At 39.1% G+C, this 18915-nt stretch overlaps 1 protein-coding gene across 1 annotated transcript in view; it reads left to right on the top strand.

Annotated features, from left to right (window-relative positions):
- The window catches only part of SUCLA2 (succinate-CoA ligase ADP-forming subunit beta), a 58671-nt gene that overhangs the window by 24860 nt on the left and 14896 nt on the right, over positions 1-18915 (top strand). The window contains exons 5-6 of the mRNA XM_068984520.1: positions 12038-12166; positions 15143-15281. Coding sequence (XP_068840621.1) covers positions 12038-12166; positions 15143-15281 — 268 coding nt within the window. The remainder of the gene's footprint in view (positions 1-12037; positions 12167-15142; positions 15282-18915) is intronic.

Genomic DNA, 18915 nt, shown 5'->3' with positions numbered 1-18915 from the left:
TCACTGTGACTTATCACCTCTCCCGTCCCTGCTGCTCAGTTTTCTGGGTGTACAACTGGTGCACCTTCTCAGGCGGATGATGACTGTCCAGAGCCCCAAGAAGTCTTAGCAAAGAAGCCTGTTTTCAGTATGGTAGTTAATGTCTCTCTGGGGCTGCTATTGCCCTGTTCCGGCCCTTCCAGCTCTGGCTGCCTGTCACCGGAGGGGAATGGTCTGCAGCCAGCTAATTCTGTTCTGTCCTTTGTTCTGTGCGCGGTCCTGGTGGTGTCTTATGTTAGAGCTTTTCGCTTGGTAGCTATCCTACAGTCTGGTTTGCTAGCCCAGGTTAGTTCGCTCTGGTTACCCTTGGGGCATTCAGGCTGATCCTTAAAAAGCAATGCAGCCTGCGCCTCCCTGCCCAGCCCCCGCTTGCTAGTGGCAGATGCAGGCGTCTGCGCTGCTTCTCCGCTGGGGATGTTACCATTGGGCTCGTGATCTGTGGGGTTTAATTATTTGTTTATTTTCCCTCCCTGTTATGTTGCTCTCTGTGCTTCCAAGGCTCGCCACAGACTCTGCAGTGAGAGTGTTTCCTGGTGTTTGGAAACTTCTCTCTTTTTAAGACTCTCTTCCCGGGACGGAGCTCCCTCCCTACCTCTTTTGTCTCTTTTTTTGTCTTTTATATTTTTTCCTACCTCTTTTCGAAGACAATGAGCTGCTTTTCTGGGTGCCTGATGTCCTCTGCCGGCATTCAGTTGTTTTGTGGAATTACTCAGCGTTGAAATGTTCTTTTGATGAATTTGTGGGGGAGAAAGTGGTCTCCCCGTCCTATTCCTCCACCATCTTAGGACCGCCCTCTGTCATATAATTTTAAATTCAGTTCCATTTTAAGGTAAAACCTTTCATAAGATCAACAAAAAAAGAGAAATTTAGGTTAAGAATGTGAAAATAGCATTATTAATTTATTTGAAATTATAATTCTTTGCCAGAACTTACTGTTCTGAAAGTTTATCACTAAAATTTCAGAGTTGAAATTTGATTATTTGAACTACCAGTTAATTCAACAGGTATGACCATATGCAAAACTGCAGCCATTGTTTTAACAGATCGCTTTCTTATTTTCCTGTGTAAGCTTTCTTCTGAACAGTTGGCTACAAATTTGAGGGTTTCTTTCTAATTAGGGAATTAGCACAAAGAGCAGTTCACTTTCTGTTTATATATTTAATTTCTTATGTATTTTTTTAGATTTGTCTCTAACTTATAGCCAACTCTTGGAGATCTAATCATTACTTTAGTGAGAATTTAATATTAACTGTTTTCCCCCAGTAGTGCTGCATTTTATTTGGCTTTTCACTTCTCTTATTAGTAGCTATGAGAGGAAAAGGATGGTACAACTAAAATGTTTAAATAAACTCTAAAAGTTTATTCATTCTACCTCTTCTTTTGAATAAAATCATATTTGGGAGTTATCTGAACATTAATTCATCTATATTATACTTCAGTAGCAGGACAGTAGTAAATAGACTCTTAAATCTGAATTTTTTCTTCTCTCTTTAGATCTCTGTAAAAGTTTATAATTATGAACTGCCTTTCTAGGGAGGAAATGAAGAATGCCTTTTCATTTGAAGTTTGTAGACTGTTGAGGTCCTTTAGTGGGCCAGAACCTGGTGGTCTGGAGTTGACTGAAAAGAAAGTAGAGAGAAAGAGGCTGATATTCCTTGGTTTATGCAGAAAACCAATAAAACCCCTGGCGTGGGGCTTGCTCTGTTCATGGAGGCCTCAGGTGCCTTCTCGATGGGGTGAAGGCGCAGAGTGCCTTCTCAAGTGGGTCTTAGAAGCCCAGTCAGGAAAGTGAACTCAGAGAGCCTCTGCGCTCCAAAGAAATCGCCTGAGAGAGAAAGAGGGAGAGAGAGAGAGGGAGAGAGAAAGCAAGACATGGGTACCAGAGCTCTGATGGAGCAGAGGTGTTTTAATCAACATGGTGTGGGCATATATACTGTAGTTATTCTCAGCAAAGATAAAGATTAAAATTCCAGACTTACAAAACATAGGCAATCCGTATTAAAGAGAGAGAGAGTTGTAAATAATCACTTTTACCATATGGTTCCTGTGTATTCCCCCTTTAAAATTTTTTTTATTTACAACTCTAGTGTGTGATGTGCTCGTTTGACTATGCCTTGTACCTGTGGATTATAAGCAATACCTGTAATATGTTTAATAGAAAAAGATTGTAAAAATTGTTTAAAGTGTCTAGAAATATAGGCAGGGCCATTGTCTGTTTTTATAGAACTAGGAGTTCCCATGACATCAAAACAAGCTAATTAAGTGAGTTATAACGTGCTGTGTAGCTTCACCACGAAGAGATGTGGCCCAAATAAAAGCATTCGTGAGGCTTAATACCTTGTGTGATAGCCTGAGGTCTGTTAGGAGACGCCATTTGTTAGATTTCTTTTTTATGACAAAAATAGGAGAGTTCCAAGGAGAACAAGATTCCTCAATACGCTTTAATTCTAGTTGTATATCTATAAGTTCCTTAGCTGCCTGTAATTTCTCTTTCGTGAGGAGCCACTGCTCTGTCCAAATAGGCTGGTCATACTTCCAAGTTATGCATATATCTGACTTTTTCTTAGCAACTATGAAGTGTCTTGTATATTAGCATTTTATAGATTGGTGAATATATTTATTATATCATATTATAATATATATTATGTATAAATATATATATTATACATTATATATTATTAATAGTTTAAAATCTCTTTAGTTTTTCTGTAAGAAAAACTTTCTGTAAGAGGAAGTTAATTTCAGTAATTAATGTTTTAAAATCTTATTTATTTGGAAATGACCTAGTTATTTAATAAACTTTATTATTTAGTTTAGTACAACTCCAGAAATTTAAGTTATCCCAATCTTAAGAAATTATTTTTTGGGCTCCAAAATCACTGCAGATGGTGATTGCAGTCATGAAATTAAAAGACGCTTACTCCTTGGAAGGAAAGTTATGACCAACCTAGATAGCATATTCAAAAGCAGAGACATTACTTTGCCAACAAAGGTCCGTCTAGTCAAGGCTATGGTTTTTCCAGTGGTCATGTATGGATATGAGAGTTGGACTGTGAAGAAAGCTGAGTGCCGAAGAATTGATGCTTTTGAACTGTGGTGTTGGAGAAGACTCTTGAGGGTCCCTTGGACTGCAAGGAGATCCAGCCAGTCCATCCTAAAGGAGATCAGTCCTGGGATTTGTTTGGAAGGAATGATGCTAAAGCTGAAATTCCAGTGCTTTGGCCACCTCAAGTGAAGTGTTGATTCATTGGAAAAGACTCTGATGCTGGAAGGGATTGGGGGCAGGAGGAGAAGGGTACGACAGAGGATGAGATGGCTGGATGGCATCACCAACTCGATGGACGTAAGTCTGAGTGAACTCCGGGAGATGATGATGGACAGGGAGGCCTGGTGTGCTGCAATTCATGGGGTCACCAAGAGTTGGACACGACTAAGTGAGTGAACTGAACTGAAGAGATGATTATAATAATAGATTATAATAATAGATTATTCTATTAAAATATAATTATTTTAAATATTGTTTATCTAAAAGTTTTCATCTCATTTATATATTTATATATATATAAAGAGTTACCTTTTTGTTGACAAATTTAGTTTACCTTAAACCTAGGCATAATAAAAGTATTGTATAATGTTGATGACTAAAGACATGTCTTAATTAGATTAGCAAACAATTATATTTAAATTATATTTATATTTAAATAAACATTATATTTAATATTTTTCAGTTCAGTGGGTTTGAATTTAAATAGAGCTCATTAAATTCGTATTATCTAAAAACAAAGCTGGTATATGACGTAAGGGTTTGAGAGAAAAAATGGAATTTGCCCCAGGTTTTTGTTGAAGGGGACCTGGGGGCCCCCCTGCTTGGAGTTTCCTGGAATAGATTTTCCTTCAATGTCAAATTTAGACTTACAGTCTTTGGCCCAATGCATTTCTCTACGGCAGCGAGGTCAGATTTTTGGAGGTTTTTTATTTTTATATATATTTTTTTCTTTATTTTTTGTAGCTCTCTTAGGGCAGTCCCTCTTTTAGTGGTTCTTATTTCCACATGTAAAGCATCCTTCATTTTCCTTTCTTAAGGCAGCAACATTGTTTCAGCTAGCATTTGCATCTTTTGAGCTTCTAATCCTAGATTGCGACCAGCCTTCAAATAATCAGTAATAGTCCCTATCTCACGAATTGGAGCTATAGCTTTTTGACATTCCTGATTTGCATTTTCATAAGCAAGTAATTTCTCTAGTTGCCTTTTGACTTCTTCTCCAATTACAGTACAGGAAATCGAGCTAAAAAATCAGCATACGTTTCATTAAGTCCCTGAACTTTAAATAAGTGATGAAGTAAAGTAGAAAAGTGATGGGGCTTTCCAGCTGTTTTACTCATGTCTTAATACTTCGGCCTCAATAGGCCCTGGGGTCACTCCGTCCGAATCTGCATACGTGTACCAAGCTCCTGTTCTGGGCTCCACTTGTTGAGGTCCTTTAATGGACCAGAACCTGGTGGTCTGGAGTCGACTGATAAGAAAGTAAAGGAGAGAGAAAGAGGCTGATATTCCTTGGTTTACACAGAAAGCCAATAAAACCCCTGGCATGGGGCTTGCTCTGTTCACAGAGGCCTCAGGCACCCTCTCGATGGGGTGAAGGCGCAAAGCGCCTTCTCGAGTGTGTCTTAGAAGCCCGGGCAGGAAAGTGAACTCAGAGAGCCTCTGTGCTCTGAAGAAATAGCCCGAGAGAGAAAGAGGGGGAGAGAGAGAGAAAGCAAGACATGGGTACCAGAGCTCTGATGGAGCAGAGGTGTTTTAATCAACATGGTGTGGGCATATATACTGTAGTTATTCTCAGCAAAGATAAAGATTAAAATTCCAGACTTACAAAACATAGGCGATCCATATTAAAGAGAGAGAGAGTTGTAAATAATCACTTTTACCGTGTAGTTTGCAAGAAGGAAGAGGGTATTTATCACCATATAGGAAAACTAATGAAGGATATGCCTGGATTCCTCAGCTCCCTGGAGAGGCTTACGTCTCCTCTTAATTCCTGAATATTCAGCACACAGGAAGCCTCCTGTTAAATGCTTCCTGACAGTAGAGAAAGTAAAAATTATACTTTTAATTTCAAACATTTCCCTTTACTTGAGCTTGCTTCTGTTTTCTTTAGTTTCAGAAAGGCACCGTGAATTATTTTTTTACAGTGTGTGTGTGTGTGTGTGTTGCAGTGAGTTCTGACACCAGGGTACCCAGAGGCGAGCCAGACTTCACAGGTTAAGGGCACATTCCTCTGCATGACTGCCCTCACTTCAGACATCAGTTGCAAGTTTAGCGTCCCCAGGTCACCCTCACTTCTGACTAACTGGCAACAAATTTAGGGATTCCTGGTATCTTGCCTGGAAAATCCCATGGATGGAGGAGCCTGGTAGGCTGCAGTCCATGCTAAGGGTTGGACATGACTGAGCGACTTCCCTTTTACTTTTCACTTTCATGCATTGGAGAAGGAAATGACAACCCACTCCAGTGTTCTTGCCTGGAGAATCCCAGGGACGGGGGAGCCTGGTGGGTTGCCGTCTATGGGATCGCACAGAGTTGGACATGACTGAAGTGACTTGGCAGCAGCAATATCCCTCAGGTTCATAATTTGCTAGAATGACTCACAGACCTTAGGAAAATACTGTATTTGTGATTACAGTTTTATTATAGCCAAAGGATAAAAGCCAGAACCAGCCAAATGGAGATGCACAGGGCATGGTCTGGGAGAATCCCACACATAAAATTTTCATTTGCTTCAGGATTGTGTCACCTTCCTCACATACTGATATATGACAACACACAGAGTATTGTGCAACCTCAGAAGCTCAGTGAGCTTGTGGTCTAGAGCTGTCATTTTTTTTAAAGTTGTGGTCAGAAACATAGAATATGAAATTTACTGTCTTCAACTGCTTTTATGTGTGTCATAACTAAGATCATGGCATCTGGTCCCATCACTTCATGGCAAATAAAAGGGGGAAAAATGGAAACAGTGACAGACTTTATTTTCTTGGGCTGCAAAACACTACGGATGGTGACTGCAACCGTGAAATTAAGACTCTTGCTCCTTGAAAGAAAAGCAGTGACAAACCTAGACAGCGTATTAAAAAGCAGAGACATTGCTTTTCTGACAAAGGTCTGTATAGTCAAAGCTTTGGTTTTTCCAGTATTCATATGGATGTGAGAGTTGGACTATAAAGAAGGCTGAGCACAGAAGAATTGATGCTTTCGAATTGTGGTGTTGGACAAGACTCTTGCGAGTCCCTTGCACAGAAAGGAGATCAAACCAGTCAATCCTGAAGGAAATCAACCCTGGATAGTCATTGGAAGGACTGATGCTGAAGCCGAAGCTCCAGTACTTTGGACACCTTGATGCAATGAACCGACTTATTGGAAAAGACCTTGATGCTGAATAAGATTGAGGGCATGAGGAGAAGGGGACGGCAAGGAATGAGATGGTTGGATGGCATCATTGACTCAGTAGACATGAGCTTGAGTAACCTCCTGGAGATAGTGAAAACAGGGAAGCCTGGCATGCTGCAGTCCATGGGGTTGCAAAGAGTCTGATACAACTTAGCCACTGAACAGTAGCAACAATATTAAAATCTAGTCATGTAATATTACATTTAAAAGGTACAAAGATGTACAGGGAAGTATAAATCTTCCACCCACCCTTGTTCCTCTACCACACAGTTTAAGTGGTACTTTAAGACTGATACTTTTTAAAAATCTTTTTTTTGCCTAGGTATAATAACTCTCTTTAAAAAAAATAATAAATATTCCCAGTTGCTGTATTTTGAGGAATTAAAACACTGTATTGTTCTCCAAACAGTAATGAATATTTTGGTTTGGCCAAGAGGTTCATTCAGTTTTTTCCATTAAGACAGCTGTAGTAGTGCTTCAGAGAAGGCAATGGCACTCCACTCCAGTACTCTTGCCTGGAAAATCCCATGGATGGAGGAGCCTGGTAGGCTGCAGTCTATGGGGTCGCTAAGAGTCAGAAACAACTGAGCAACTTCACTTTCACTTTTTATTTTCATGCATTGCAGAAGGAAATGGCAACCCACTCCAGTGTTCCTGCCTGGAGAATCCCAGGGACGGGGGAGCCTGGTGGGCTGCCGTCTATGGGACTCCGTCACACAGAGTTCGAAACGACTGAAGCGACTTAGCAGCAGCAGCAGCAGTAGTGCTTCAGTTCAGTTCAGTTCAGTCGCTCAGTCGTGTCTGACTGTTTGCGACCCCATGAATTGCAGCACGCCAGGCCTCCCTGTCCATCATCATCTCCCGGAGTTCACTCAGACTTATGTCCATCGAGTCTGTGATGCCATCCACCCATCTCATCCTCGGCTGTCCCCTTCTCCTTCTGCCCCCAATCCCTCCCAGCATCAGAGTCTTTTCCAGTGAGTCAACTTTTCACATGAGGTGTCCCAAAGTACTGGAGTTTCAGCTTCAGCATCATTCCTTCCAAAGAAATCCCAGGGCCGATCTCCTTCAGAATGGACTGGTTGGATCTCCTTGCAGTCCAAGGGACTCTCAAGAGTCTTCTCCAACACCACAGTTCTAACACATCAATTCTTTGGCGCTCAGTCTTCTTCACAGTCCAACTCTCACATCCATACATGACCACTGGAAAAACCATAGCCTTGACTAGATGGACCTTAGTTGGCCAAGTAATGTCTCTGCTTTTGAATATATTATCTAGGTTGGTCATAACTTTTCTTCCAAGGAGTAAGCGTCTTTTAATTTCATGGCTGCAGTCACCATCTGCAGTGATTTTGGAACCCCCCAAAATAAAGTCTGACACTGTTTCCACTGTTTCCCCATCTATTTCTCATGAAGTGATGGGACCAGATGCCATGATCTTCGTTTTCTGAATGTTGAGCTTTAAGCCAACTTTTTCACTCTTCTCTTTCACTTTCATCAAGAGGCTTTTTAGCTCTTCTTCACTTTCTGCCATAAGGGTGGTGTCATCTGCATATCTGAGGTTATTGATCTTTCTCCTGGCAATCTTGATTCCAGCTTGTGTTTCTTCCAGTCCAGCGTTTCTCATGATGTACTCTGCATAGAAGTTAAATAAGCAGGGTGACAATATACAGCCTTGACATACTCCTTTTCCTATTTGGAACCAGTCTGTTGTTCCATGTCCAGTTCTAACTGTTGCTTCCTGACCTGCATACAGATTTCTCAAGAGGCAGGTTAGGTGGTCTGGTATTCCCCTGTCTTTCAGAATTTTCCACAGTTGATTGTGATCCACACAGTCAAAGGCTTTGGCATAGTCAATAAAGCAGAAATAGATGTGCTTTTGGAACTCTCTTGCTTTTTCGATGATCCAGTGGATGTTGGCAATTTGATCTCTGGTTCCTCTGCCTTTTCTAAAACCAGCTTGAACGTCAGGGAGTTCATGGTTCACGTATTGCTGAAGCCTGGCTTGGAGAATTTTGAGCATTACTTTACTAGCATGTGAGATGAGTGCAATTGTGTGGTAGTTTGAGCATTCTTTGGCATTTTCTTTCTTTGGGATTGGAATGAAAACTGACCTTTTCCAGTCCTGTGGCCACTGCTGAGTTTTCCAAATTTGCTGGCATATTGAATGCAGCACTTTCACAGCATCATCTTTTAGGATCTGAAACAGCTCAACTGGAATTCCATCACCTCCACTAGCTTTGTTTGTAGTGATGCTTTCTAAGGCCCACTTGACTTCACATTTCAAGATGTCTGGCTCTAGATGAGTGATCACATCATCATGATCATCATCATCTTTTTTGTACAGTTCTTCCGTGTATTCTTGCCACCTCTTCTTAATATCTTCTGCTTCTGTTAGGTCCAGACCATTTCTGTCCTTTATCGAGCCCATCTTTGCATGATATGTTCCCTTGGTATCTCTAATTTTCTTGAAGAGATCTCTAGACTTTCCCATTCTGTTGTTTTCCTCTATTTTTTTGCATTGATCTCTGAAGAAGGCTTTCTTATCTCTTCTTGCTATTCTTTGAAACTCTGCATTCAGATGCTTATATCTTTCCTTTTCTCCTTTGGTTTTCGCTTCTTTTCTTTTCACAGCGATTTGTAAGGCCTCCCCAGACAGCCATTTTGCTTTTTTGCATTTCTTTTCCATGGGAATGGTCTTGATCCCTGTCTCCTGTACAGTGTCACGAACCTCATTCTGTAGTTCATGAGGCACTCTATCTGTCAGATCTGGACCCTTAAATCTATTTCTCACTTCCACTGTATAATCATAAGGGATTTGATTTAGGTCATACCTGAATGGTGTAGCGGTTTTCCCTACTTTCTTCAATTTAAGTCTGAATTTGGTAATAAGGAGTTCATGATTTGAGCCACAGTCAGCTCCTGGTCTTGTTTTTGTTGACTGTATAGAGCTTCTCCATCTTTGGCTGCATAGAATATAATCAGTCTGATTTCGGTGTTGACCATCTGGTGATGTCTATGTGTAGAGTTTTCTCTTGTGTTGTTGAAAGAGGGTGTTTGCTATGACCAGTGCATTTTCTTGGCAAAACTCTATTAGTCTTTGCCCTGCTTCATTCCACATTCCAAGGCCAAATTTGCCTGTTACTCCAGGTGTTTCTTGACTTCCTACTTTTGCATTCCAGTCCCCTATAATGAAAAGGACATCTTTTGGGGTGTTAGTTCTAAAAGATCTTGTAGGTCTTCATAGAACCGTTCACCTTCAGTTTCTTCAGTGTTACTGGTTGGGGCATAGAGGATTACTGTGATATTGAATGGTTTGCCTTGGAGACAAACAGAGATCATTCTGTCGTTTTTGAGATTGCATCCAAGTACTGCATTTCGGACTCTTGTTGACCATGATGGCTACTCCATTTCTTCTGAGGGATTCCTGCCCGCAGTAATAGATGTAATGGTCATCTGAGTTAAATTCACCCATTCCAGTCCATTTTAGTTCTCTGATTCCTAGAATGTCGACGTTCACTCTTGCCATCTCTTGTTTGACCACTTCCAATTTGCCTTGATTCATGGACCTGACATTCCAGGTTCCTATGCAATATTGCTCTTTACAACATTGGACCTTGCTTCTATCACCAGTCTCATGTACAGCTGGGTATTGTTTTTGCTTTGGCTCCATCCCTTCATTCTTTCTGGAGTTAATTTCTCCACTGATCTCCAGTAGCAGACTGGGCACCTAATGACCTGGGGAGTTCCTCCTTTGGTATCCTATCTTTTTGCCTTTTCATGCTGTTCATGGGGTTCTCACGGCAAGAATACTGAAGTGGCTTGCCATCCCCTTCTCCAGTGGCTTAGTTGTTTTTAATTTCATTTGAAACACTTTTGTTAGATGTGTTGTGACAGCTGTCAGATCAGTGAGCTTTTAATAAAATCACAATTGGTGAATTTTTGTATAGCTATTTTAATATTGAAGATGGAAGAAAAAAAGCAATGTTTTTGGCATATTATGGTTTATTGTTTCAAGAAAGTAATAATGCAACTGAAATACACAAAAAAGATTTGTGCAGTGTATGCATAAGGTGCTGTGACAGGGTGAGTTAGTCAAAAATGGTTTGTGAAGTTTTGTGCTGGATATTTTTCACTGGACAGTGCTGCTTGGTTGAGTAGACCAGTTGGATAGAGATCAAATGTGCCTTTTATTTTTACTTTAAAAACCAGACAAAGATTTTGGCCAACCCAATAATATTATTTCTTTACTTTATATCTTGAAATGAATTTGTTACTGAGACATTTAGATGCTGGGGTAGAAAAGTGAAATTAGTCTTTAGGTTCATTTTTTTCTTTCCTGAATTAAGAATCATGTATTCACTGTAGAAATTTTCTTTTTTTAGAAAATGTTGTTGTTCAGTCACCAAATAGTGACACAAATAACAAAATAATAGAAGTCTTACTTAATGTTTTATTTTTTATCTTTTTGTGTGTCTGTGAATGGTGGGAGGGTGCACATATAAACACACTTTATGTTAAAAAAAAAATTGAGTACAGAATCTAGGGTTTTGTACCTTTTTTCCCCCAGATTAAACTACTGAATCATTTTCCTTTCCAGAAGCATTAAATAATCTTCAGTATGTTTTTACCATTTCCTATTTTTGCATATTAAGATTATTTCCAGTATTGTCCATAGATTGGTAAATCTATTAGATAATTTTGCTTCAAGGTTTTTTCCTTAACTGATCTTAGGAGACTTCAAAGTTAATTGGTTAGTCTTTATGTCTTATTATATTCTTCATGATAATAGCTGGAGCTCTTCTTTGAAGGTAGAAAGCTTTCTTTTTCGGAAAAGGCAGTGGCAACCCACTCCAGTACTCTTGCCTGGAAAATCCCACGGATGGAGGAACCTGGTGGGCTGCAGTCCATGGGGTCGCGAAGAGTTGGACATGACTGAATGACTTCATTTTCAGTTTTCACTTTCATGCATTGGAGAAGGAAATGGCAACCCACTCCAGTGTTCTTGGCCTGGAGAATCCCAGGGACAGGGGAGCCTCGTGGGCTGCCGTCTCTGGGTTCGCACAGAGTCGGACATGACTAAAGCAACTTAGTAGCAGTAGCAGCAGCTTTTTTTTCACTGAGCTCCAATAGCCTAGAGATTATAAATCAGATGTTTGTTTATTAGATTTTCCCTTTTAAGTATCAGTAAACTATTTCTATTATTTTTTAAATGTTCTTTAAACAATACTTTAATGTCCCTGCAATTCTTGTGAGAAATGTAGAGGTTATATTTCACATACACGTGTATATTTATATTCTTTGGTATACATTGTATACATTTTTAATCCTTTTCCCCTCACAGGTAAGACAGTGTCTTCCTCCGCCTTTCCATTATTTCAATTGAATGTTTAGCAGAACACTGTAGGAGATGCAAGGATAAATTCTCAAGGGGGTTTAAAAATAGTGGGAAGTGACAGATGTATAAGTTTGATAGTATGCATAAATAGATTTTAAGATTTTATTGATGAGCCCAAAATAAAATCTAGATGTTTTTTCTGTTTCCCTTCCTGCTAGGGTCCTGTATTAATAGGAAGTTCTCACGGTGGTGTCAACATTGAAGATGTTGCTGCTGAGACTCCTGAGGCCATAGTTAAAGAGCCTATCGATATTGTAGAAGGCATCAAAAAGGAACAAGCTGTCCGGGTATGTTGTGTTTTGAAACATTTCTAGCTTTTAATTGGATAATTGCAACACTTAAAGAGAATTAACTTTATGTAAGTGAAGTGCTTGATAAAACTTCTGAAAACATTTTAAAGATAAGGATTCTTTTAGAAGAGCCACTATACGTACCATAGCGATACCTAGTAAACTCAGTATTGTCTCTTACCCAGTCATTCCAGTTCCCTAGTTGTCTCGTGTTTGTTTTTTTTTTTTTCTTTTAGAATCTGAGTTGGGATCCACATAAGTTCCTTCATTGCAGTTGGTTAATAGGTGTCATAGGTCTTCTTCTGTTAATAGCTTGTAGGTTTCCTTTTCTTCACTTTCTTCATCCATTTTCTTTCATTTGTTGAAGAACCTGGAGTGATACTCTGGATTTTACATCTGCATGGTGGCATTTAATATGTTCCTGTCCCCCCTTTATTTCCTATACACTATATGGAATGGTAGGGACACTGTCTCATATATCCCTATGATAGATCAGTGATTTTATTTTGGGGGTTTTACGGGTGCTTTTAAGAATCTGATTAAAGCTGTGGGCTTTCTCTCAGTGTATTCACATGCACAATAAATTTTGCCTGCAATTACACTAGTTTTCTATACATCCTTGTGTGCCTGTGCCTCTCAATACATTCCCCCCTCAAAAAGAGCTCTCCAAGACAAAAACTTAAGTATGAAGTTAATTATGGTGTGTGAGAGTTGCTTGGTAATGTTTGTAATATTGCTATTAAATTGTTTATATATAAGAAATAAGTGACCCATTTTAAAAAGAAGTTTATTAAAGTTTGAATGAAATTAACATCTCTTATCAGGAAACTGTCAAACGAAGCTAATGGTATTGAAGTACAGTAGAGCAGGAATTTTGACTGATACAGACACCTCCCCGATAAAGCGTGAAGCAAATCATTTAGGCAAGTGAGTGGTATAAATGTTTAAAGGGGACAGAGATTTGACTCATTAGATAGTTATATGAGAGTGGTAACTAGAGTCTTGAATTTAGATGAGAGAGAAAACATTTGATTTACAACAATATTTGAAGGAATAGTGTACTAAGTTTGTAGTTTTTTGAGTGATGGATGAACGGAAATTTTACTCGGTATAATGTGAGACAAACTGATGTCATACTAGGCTGATCAGATTTTTTTTGCAGTTTTCAGATGTTTAAATTTAAAACAGTAGATTGTGACCTCTGAAATCTTTCTAAATGAAATGGTACTTTTAATTCTTCTTACTGTTTTTTTTTTTTGAAATGTCTTAACCCCAAATGGCATTTCTCAATTAGATCATCCACTTTATTTTATTTGTATTTAATTGTTTGCATTTGACTTCTTGCAGAATCACATTCACTTTCAAAGAATTTAATATTTTCTATTATTAAAAGTTAAATGTATTGTAGTTTTAGATAACAATTGGAAAACAGGAGAAAACTCCTCCAGAGGGTTTCTGAGCAGCTGTGGCATTTAGGATTAAAAAAAGAGACATGTAACTTCCATACATGTAGCTTCTTCTGTAGGGTCAAAATTGCTTATAAAACTTTAAAAAATTATAGATACTTGATCGCCTGTAGAACTTGTGAACCACAGCCTCTGGGTTGAGACCTTGGTGTATGTATTTTTTAAAAAGCTCTTCAGGTATATTTAGCAAGAAATCTTTGCTCAAGACTGTGAACTCTTCTACTAGATTAGAAGCTTGAAGTGAAAGTCGCTCAGTCATGTCTGACTCTTTGTGACCGCATGGACTATACATAGTCCATGAAATTCTCCAGGCCATAATACTGGAGTGGGTAATCTTTCCCTTCTCCAGGGGATCTTCCCAATTCAGGGATCGAACCCAGATCTCCCTTATTGCAGGCAGATTCTTTACTAGCCGAGGCACCAGGGAAGTTTAGGTTTAAGATATCTTTTGAATCTAGCATTTATTAGGTACTCAGTACTCTTGCCTGGAAAGTCCCATGGATGGAGGAGCCTCGTGGGCTGCAGTCCATGGGGTTGCAAAGAGTCGAACACGACTGAGCGACTTCACTTTCACTTTTCACTTTCATGCATTGGAGAAGGAAATGGCAGCCCACTCCAGTGTTCTTGCCTGGAGAATCCTAGGGACGGGGGAGCCTGGTGGGTTGCCATCTATGGGGTCGCACAGAGCTGGACACGACTGAAGTGACTCAGCAGCAGCAGCAGATTTTTGAATGAATAAGATGATACTCATTTTACTAGTCATTTTACTGAATGTAGACACTCTTGATCAGAGAAGGCAATGGCACCCCACCCCAGTACTCTTGCCTGGAAAATCACATGGACGGAGGAGTCTGGTAGGCTGCAGTCCATGGGGTCGGTAAGAGTTGGACACGGCTGAGCGACTTCACTTTCACTTTTCACTTTCATGCATTGGAGAAGGAAATGGCAACCCACTCCAGTGTTCTTGCCTGGAGAATCCCAGGGACAGGGGAGCCTGGTGGGCTGCCGTCTGTGGGGTCGCACAGAGTCAGAAATGACTGAAGCCATTTAGCAGCAGCAGCAGCAGCAGACACTCTTCATAAATTACCTAAAAGGTAAAATAGGGTTAGTATTTTGACCATTGTTTTTAGACCAGTGAGATTAGTAGTCTACCTTTTATATGTAGTTTTAATAAAATATAAGCCTCTTTTTTCAGTTTAGGTTCGCAGTAAGGCTCAGTAGCAGTATGGAGGCTATGGGATAAACATGAGAACAGGAATTGAGTTGAATGGCAAGTCACTTGACCTCTCGAAATCTCTTTCTTTGTAAAATGGGCATACTACCTGCTTTGTGAGGATTTTGCATAGTTTTGTTTAACCATTTATTGATAATAGTGATTAATATTTGATCATAAGTGATTCATGCTTATTATTTAAATAATAAACTACAAGGTTATTTATTTGTAACAATTTAATGTTGATTGGATGTTATGCAGCATTCCTATAATAAAGAGACATATTGCTTTCAGCTTGCAGAGAAGATGGGATTTCCAGCCAGTATTGTGGATTCTGCAGCAGAAAACATGATCAAGCTTTATGACCTTTTTCTGAAATATGATGCAACCATGGTAGAAATAAATCCAATGGTAGAGGATTCAGATGGAGCTGGTAAAGTATCTTCTTTCATCAAACATTGATTATCTGTTTAGCCCCTATCATATGCTTCACTGAGGAATTGAACTCATAAGGAAGTGAACTCATTCCTATGTAGAAACTTGTTTTATAATGAAAAGAGTGAATGTGAACGTTTGAAAAGCATGAACGTGAACAAAGAGACACATTAAACAAACACTTTATATATTTACACACAGAGGGATTAAAGCTGTACTGTATGCCAGCTAACAGTCACATGTGGCAGTTAAAATGAAATGGTATAAGATTTAAATATTTCTCAGTTGCACTCGTTACATTTCAGGTGCTCTGTAGCCCCATGTGGTTAGTGCATTAACACACATACAGAACAATTTCATTCTTGCAAAAAGTTCTGGTGGGCAGTGTTGGATTAGAGTATTTAGCGCTGTAGTGGATAGTTATCAGTTCAGTTCAGTTCAGTCGCTCAGTCGTGTCCAACTCTTGGCGACCCCATGAATCACAGCACGCCAGACCTCCCTGTCCATCACCAACTCCTGGAGTTTACTCAGACTCACATCCATTGAGTCGGTGATGCCATCCAGCCATCTCATCCTCTGTCATCCCCTTCTCCTCCTGGCCCCAATCCCTCCCAGCATCAGAGTCTTTTCCAATGAGTCAACTCTTCGCATGAGGTGGCCAAAGTACTGGAGTATCAGCTTTAGCATCATTCCTTCCAAAGAAATCCCAGGGCCGATCTCCTTCAGAATGGACTGGTTGGATCTCCTTGCAGTCCAAGGGACTCTCAAGAGTCTTCTCCAACACCACAGTTCAAACGCATCAATTCTTCGGTGCTCAGCCTTCTTCACAGTCCAACTCTCACATCCATACATGACCACAGGGAAAACCATAGCCTTGACTAGATGGACCTTTGTTGGCAAAGTAATGTCTCTGCTTTTGAATATGCTATCTAGGTTGGTCATAACTTTTCTTCCAAGGAGTAAGTGTCTTTGAATTTCATAGCTGCAATCACCATCTGCAGTGATTTTGGAGCCCCCCAAAAATAATGTCTGATACTGTTTCCGCTGTTTCCCCATCTATTTCCCATGAAGTGGATAGTTATAGTTTGGGGTAATTAGCCATTTTAATCTCCCCAGGTTTCAGACTTTAGAGACATGATTCTTTTTGTACAAAGAGTATATTTTGATACTGGAATCCTTTTAATATTAGGGAAAAAAGATTAGCTTATCACTTTGACAGCTTTCCTTTTATATGTGTTTAAAAGGCAAGTCAGATTTTGAATTATCATCCCTTCCCTGTATAGATATTCTAAAAATATAAGCTGCTTTATTGTAGCCTAAGTTTTTCTTGATATTTCATGTTAATTGCTTCTCTTGCTGTGATTTGTTAGATTTTATTTCACATTTCTTTGGATATTTCTAATCCCCTTAAGCATTTGTATAACTCTTTCACTTTTGTACTTCTAATGAGTTCTGTTTATTATTGTAGAAATCAATTTTTAGGTGGTCATTTATAAGATTATATAAAGACAAAGGAGTAAATTCTCTTTTGATTATAGAGGTAGTTTATAAAACTAAAATAGTTAAACTTTTTAAAGAGTGAGGGCTGATACACATTTTTAAAATGAAATTTTAATAATTTGTGTAGGAGAATCTGTATAAAACTTTTTTCCCCCTTTTTTTTTAGGGAGACAGTTCTTAACCTATTTATTCTTTTAGATTGGCATTACTTAACCCATTGTGGGTCAAGGACCAATTTTAAGAAATGCAGTGAAATTGTATGAAAGTGAGTAACACTCACTGAGGAATCGAACCAGTGTTCCCATGGGTGCGTGTGCATATGCACTGTAGAAGTCTAAACTTTCATGTGGTTTAGAGCTTCTCAGATTCCTTAAAGCCTTTAGTCCTGCATTTGGTACTTGGATGTCAAATTACTAATTCCTATTGCTAGGCAACCTTTAGTATCTTTTCTTCATGTTTCAAAACCAATCATGCTAGAATTTTATTGGAATTGTATCATCCCTATAAATTCTTGGGGGAAAATTGACATCTTTCTAGAAGTCAGGTTTTCCAACTAGAAATACAGTTTTTTTTCATTCATATTTTTTAAAATAAGGCATCTTTTGGAAGGTATTTCTTTTTAGATTTATTTGTAGAAATATATTTTTTATTGCTATTTTGAATAGGATTTTTTTCTGCCATTGTATTTTCTTACTGTTTATTGCTGCTATACAGAGGCTTTTGATTTTGTTCTTCATTTGTTGATTTTAATTCTGTCATTTTATTTGTTTTCCTTAGTCTGTGAAAAATATCTCTACTGTGTTTCAGCTTGTCTCCCATGTTTTGGTTTGTTTCCAATTTCTTCTTTCATAGTATATAGTTTTGAATTTTGACCGTACAAAAGAGACATTTTAAGTATAATTTAGTTTCCTACAGTAAAGTTTTTTCTTTTTTTAAAAATATTTTCCCTGTATAAACAAAAACATAGAAATACTTTGTGCCAGGCACTATTGTAATAGCTTTTCAAATATAGACCCTGTAGTTCATTAGATGTTTATAACAGTTCTGGCAAGGTAGGTACTATTACTCTTCTTACTTTATAGGGCAGGAAACTGAGTTATCAAGAGGTTTAAGTGACTTACCCAGGGACACATGGCTAATGGTAGAGCTGGACTGCCAGGGGCCAGCCCCGGTGGATCCAGGGAATTCGAAGCGGGGACGGCGTTGGCGAGGAAAGACTTATTTATTTATTAATATAAGATTAGATTAGGAAGAAATAGTATAGTAGGAAAATTAAGTGGAGAAAAGAGGCTGATTAACTTGGTTTACATGGAAAACCAATAAAGTTCCAGACGAGGAACTTGCACCATCTCCGTTAGGCCACCGGCGCCCGTTTGAATATCGGAGAGTGCCCCGCCTTGGGCTCTCTTACGGGGGACAAGTAAGTCGACATGGTGAGCCTCCCCGCCCCAGATGGGAATTCAGCCTGAAATTAGAGTAAAGAGGAGACACAGGGGAAACCAGTCCTTCCAATGACTGGCCCCCCCTCTATTTTCCTTCAAGGCCTTTTATACTTTTGATTATACATAGAGATCAATGGGTAATACAAAATTATGTAGCCTTAGCAGCCCAGACTCTTTCTGTATATCTTTTTGTATACAAAAGGTCTCAGGTGATTTACATTATCTTCTAGCCGAGAGGCTTGCTAACACTTTTTGGCTCTCTTCCTTAATGAATGTTAATTTTGTTTCCCCTGAAGTGTTTTTCTTTAATCTGCATCTCCTTAAAGCACTAAAGTTACGTCTCTATAGAACAAAGGCGCAGTGGGTTATAACAAAGAAGGTACTTAACTCAAAGATCTAATATTGCTACTTGTTTTTTCTATATACCAACTATTATCAACAAGTAAAAGATATGAAAATTTGGCAGCAAGTATTGGCTCAACAAATGAAACCCTTACTCAGTCCTATTCTAATGATTTTGACTTCTCGGAAGCCCCTACATTCCTAGGATGTTTTAAGCTTCCTGTGCCTCCTGCAGTCAGGAGGCCTCAAACAATCACATGCGCAGCTGTACGAGTCCTGCAGGCAGGCTAAAAAGCCATCAGAGGGGTTTTTGGATTGAAACACCCTTTCAAATGCAGAAGACTAAAG

The sequence above is a fragment of the Capricornis sumatraensis genome, chromosome 12 (assembly GCF_032405125.1).
Source record: "Capricornis sumatraensis isolate serow.1 chromosome 12, serow.2, whole genome shotgun sequence".
NCBI lineage: Eukaryota > Metazoa > Chordata > Mammalia > Artiodactyla > Bovidae > Capricornis > Capricornis sumatraensis.
Note: the sequence above shows the minus strand (reverse complement) of the source record. Positions and strands in the feature narration are given on the sequence as shown.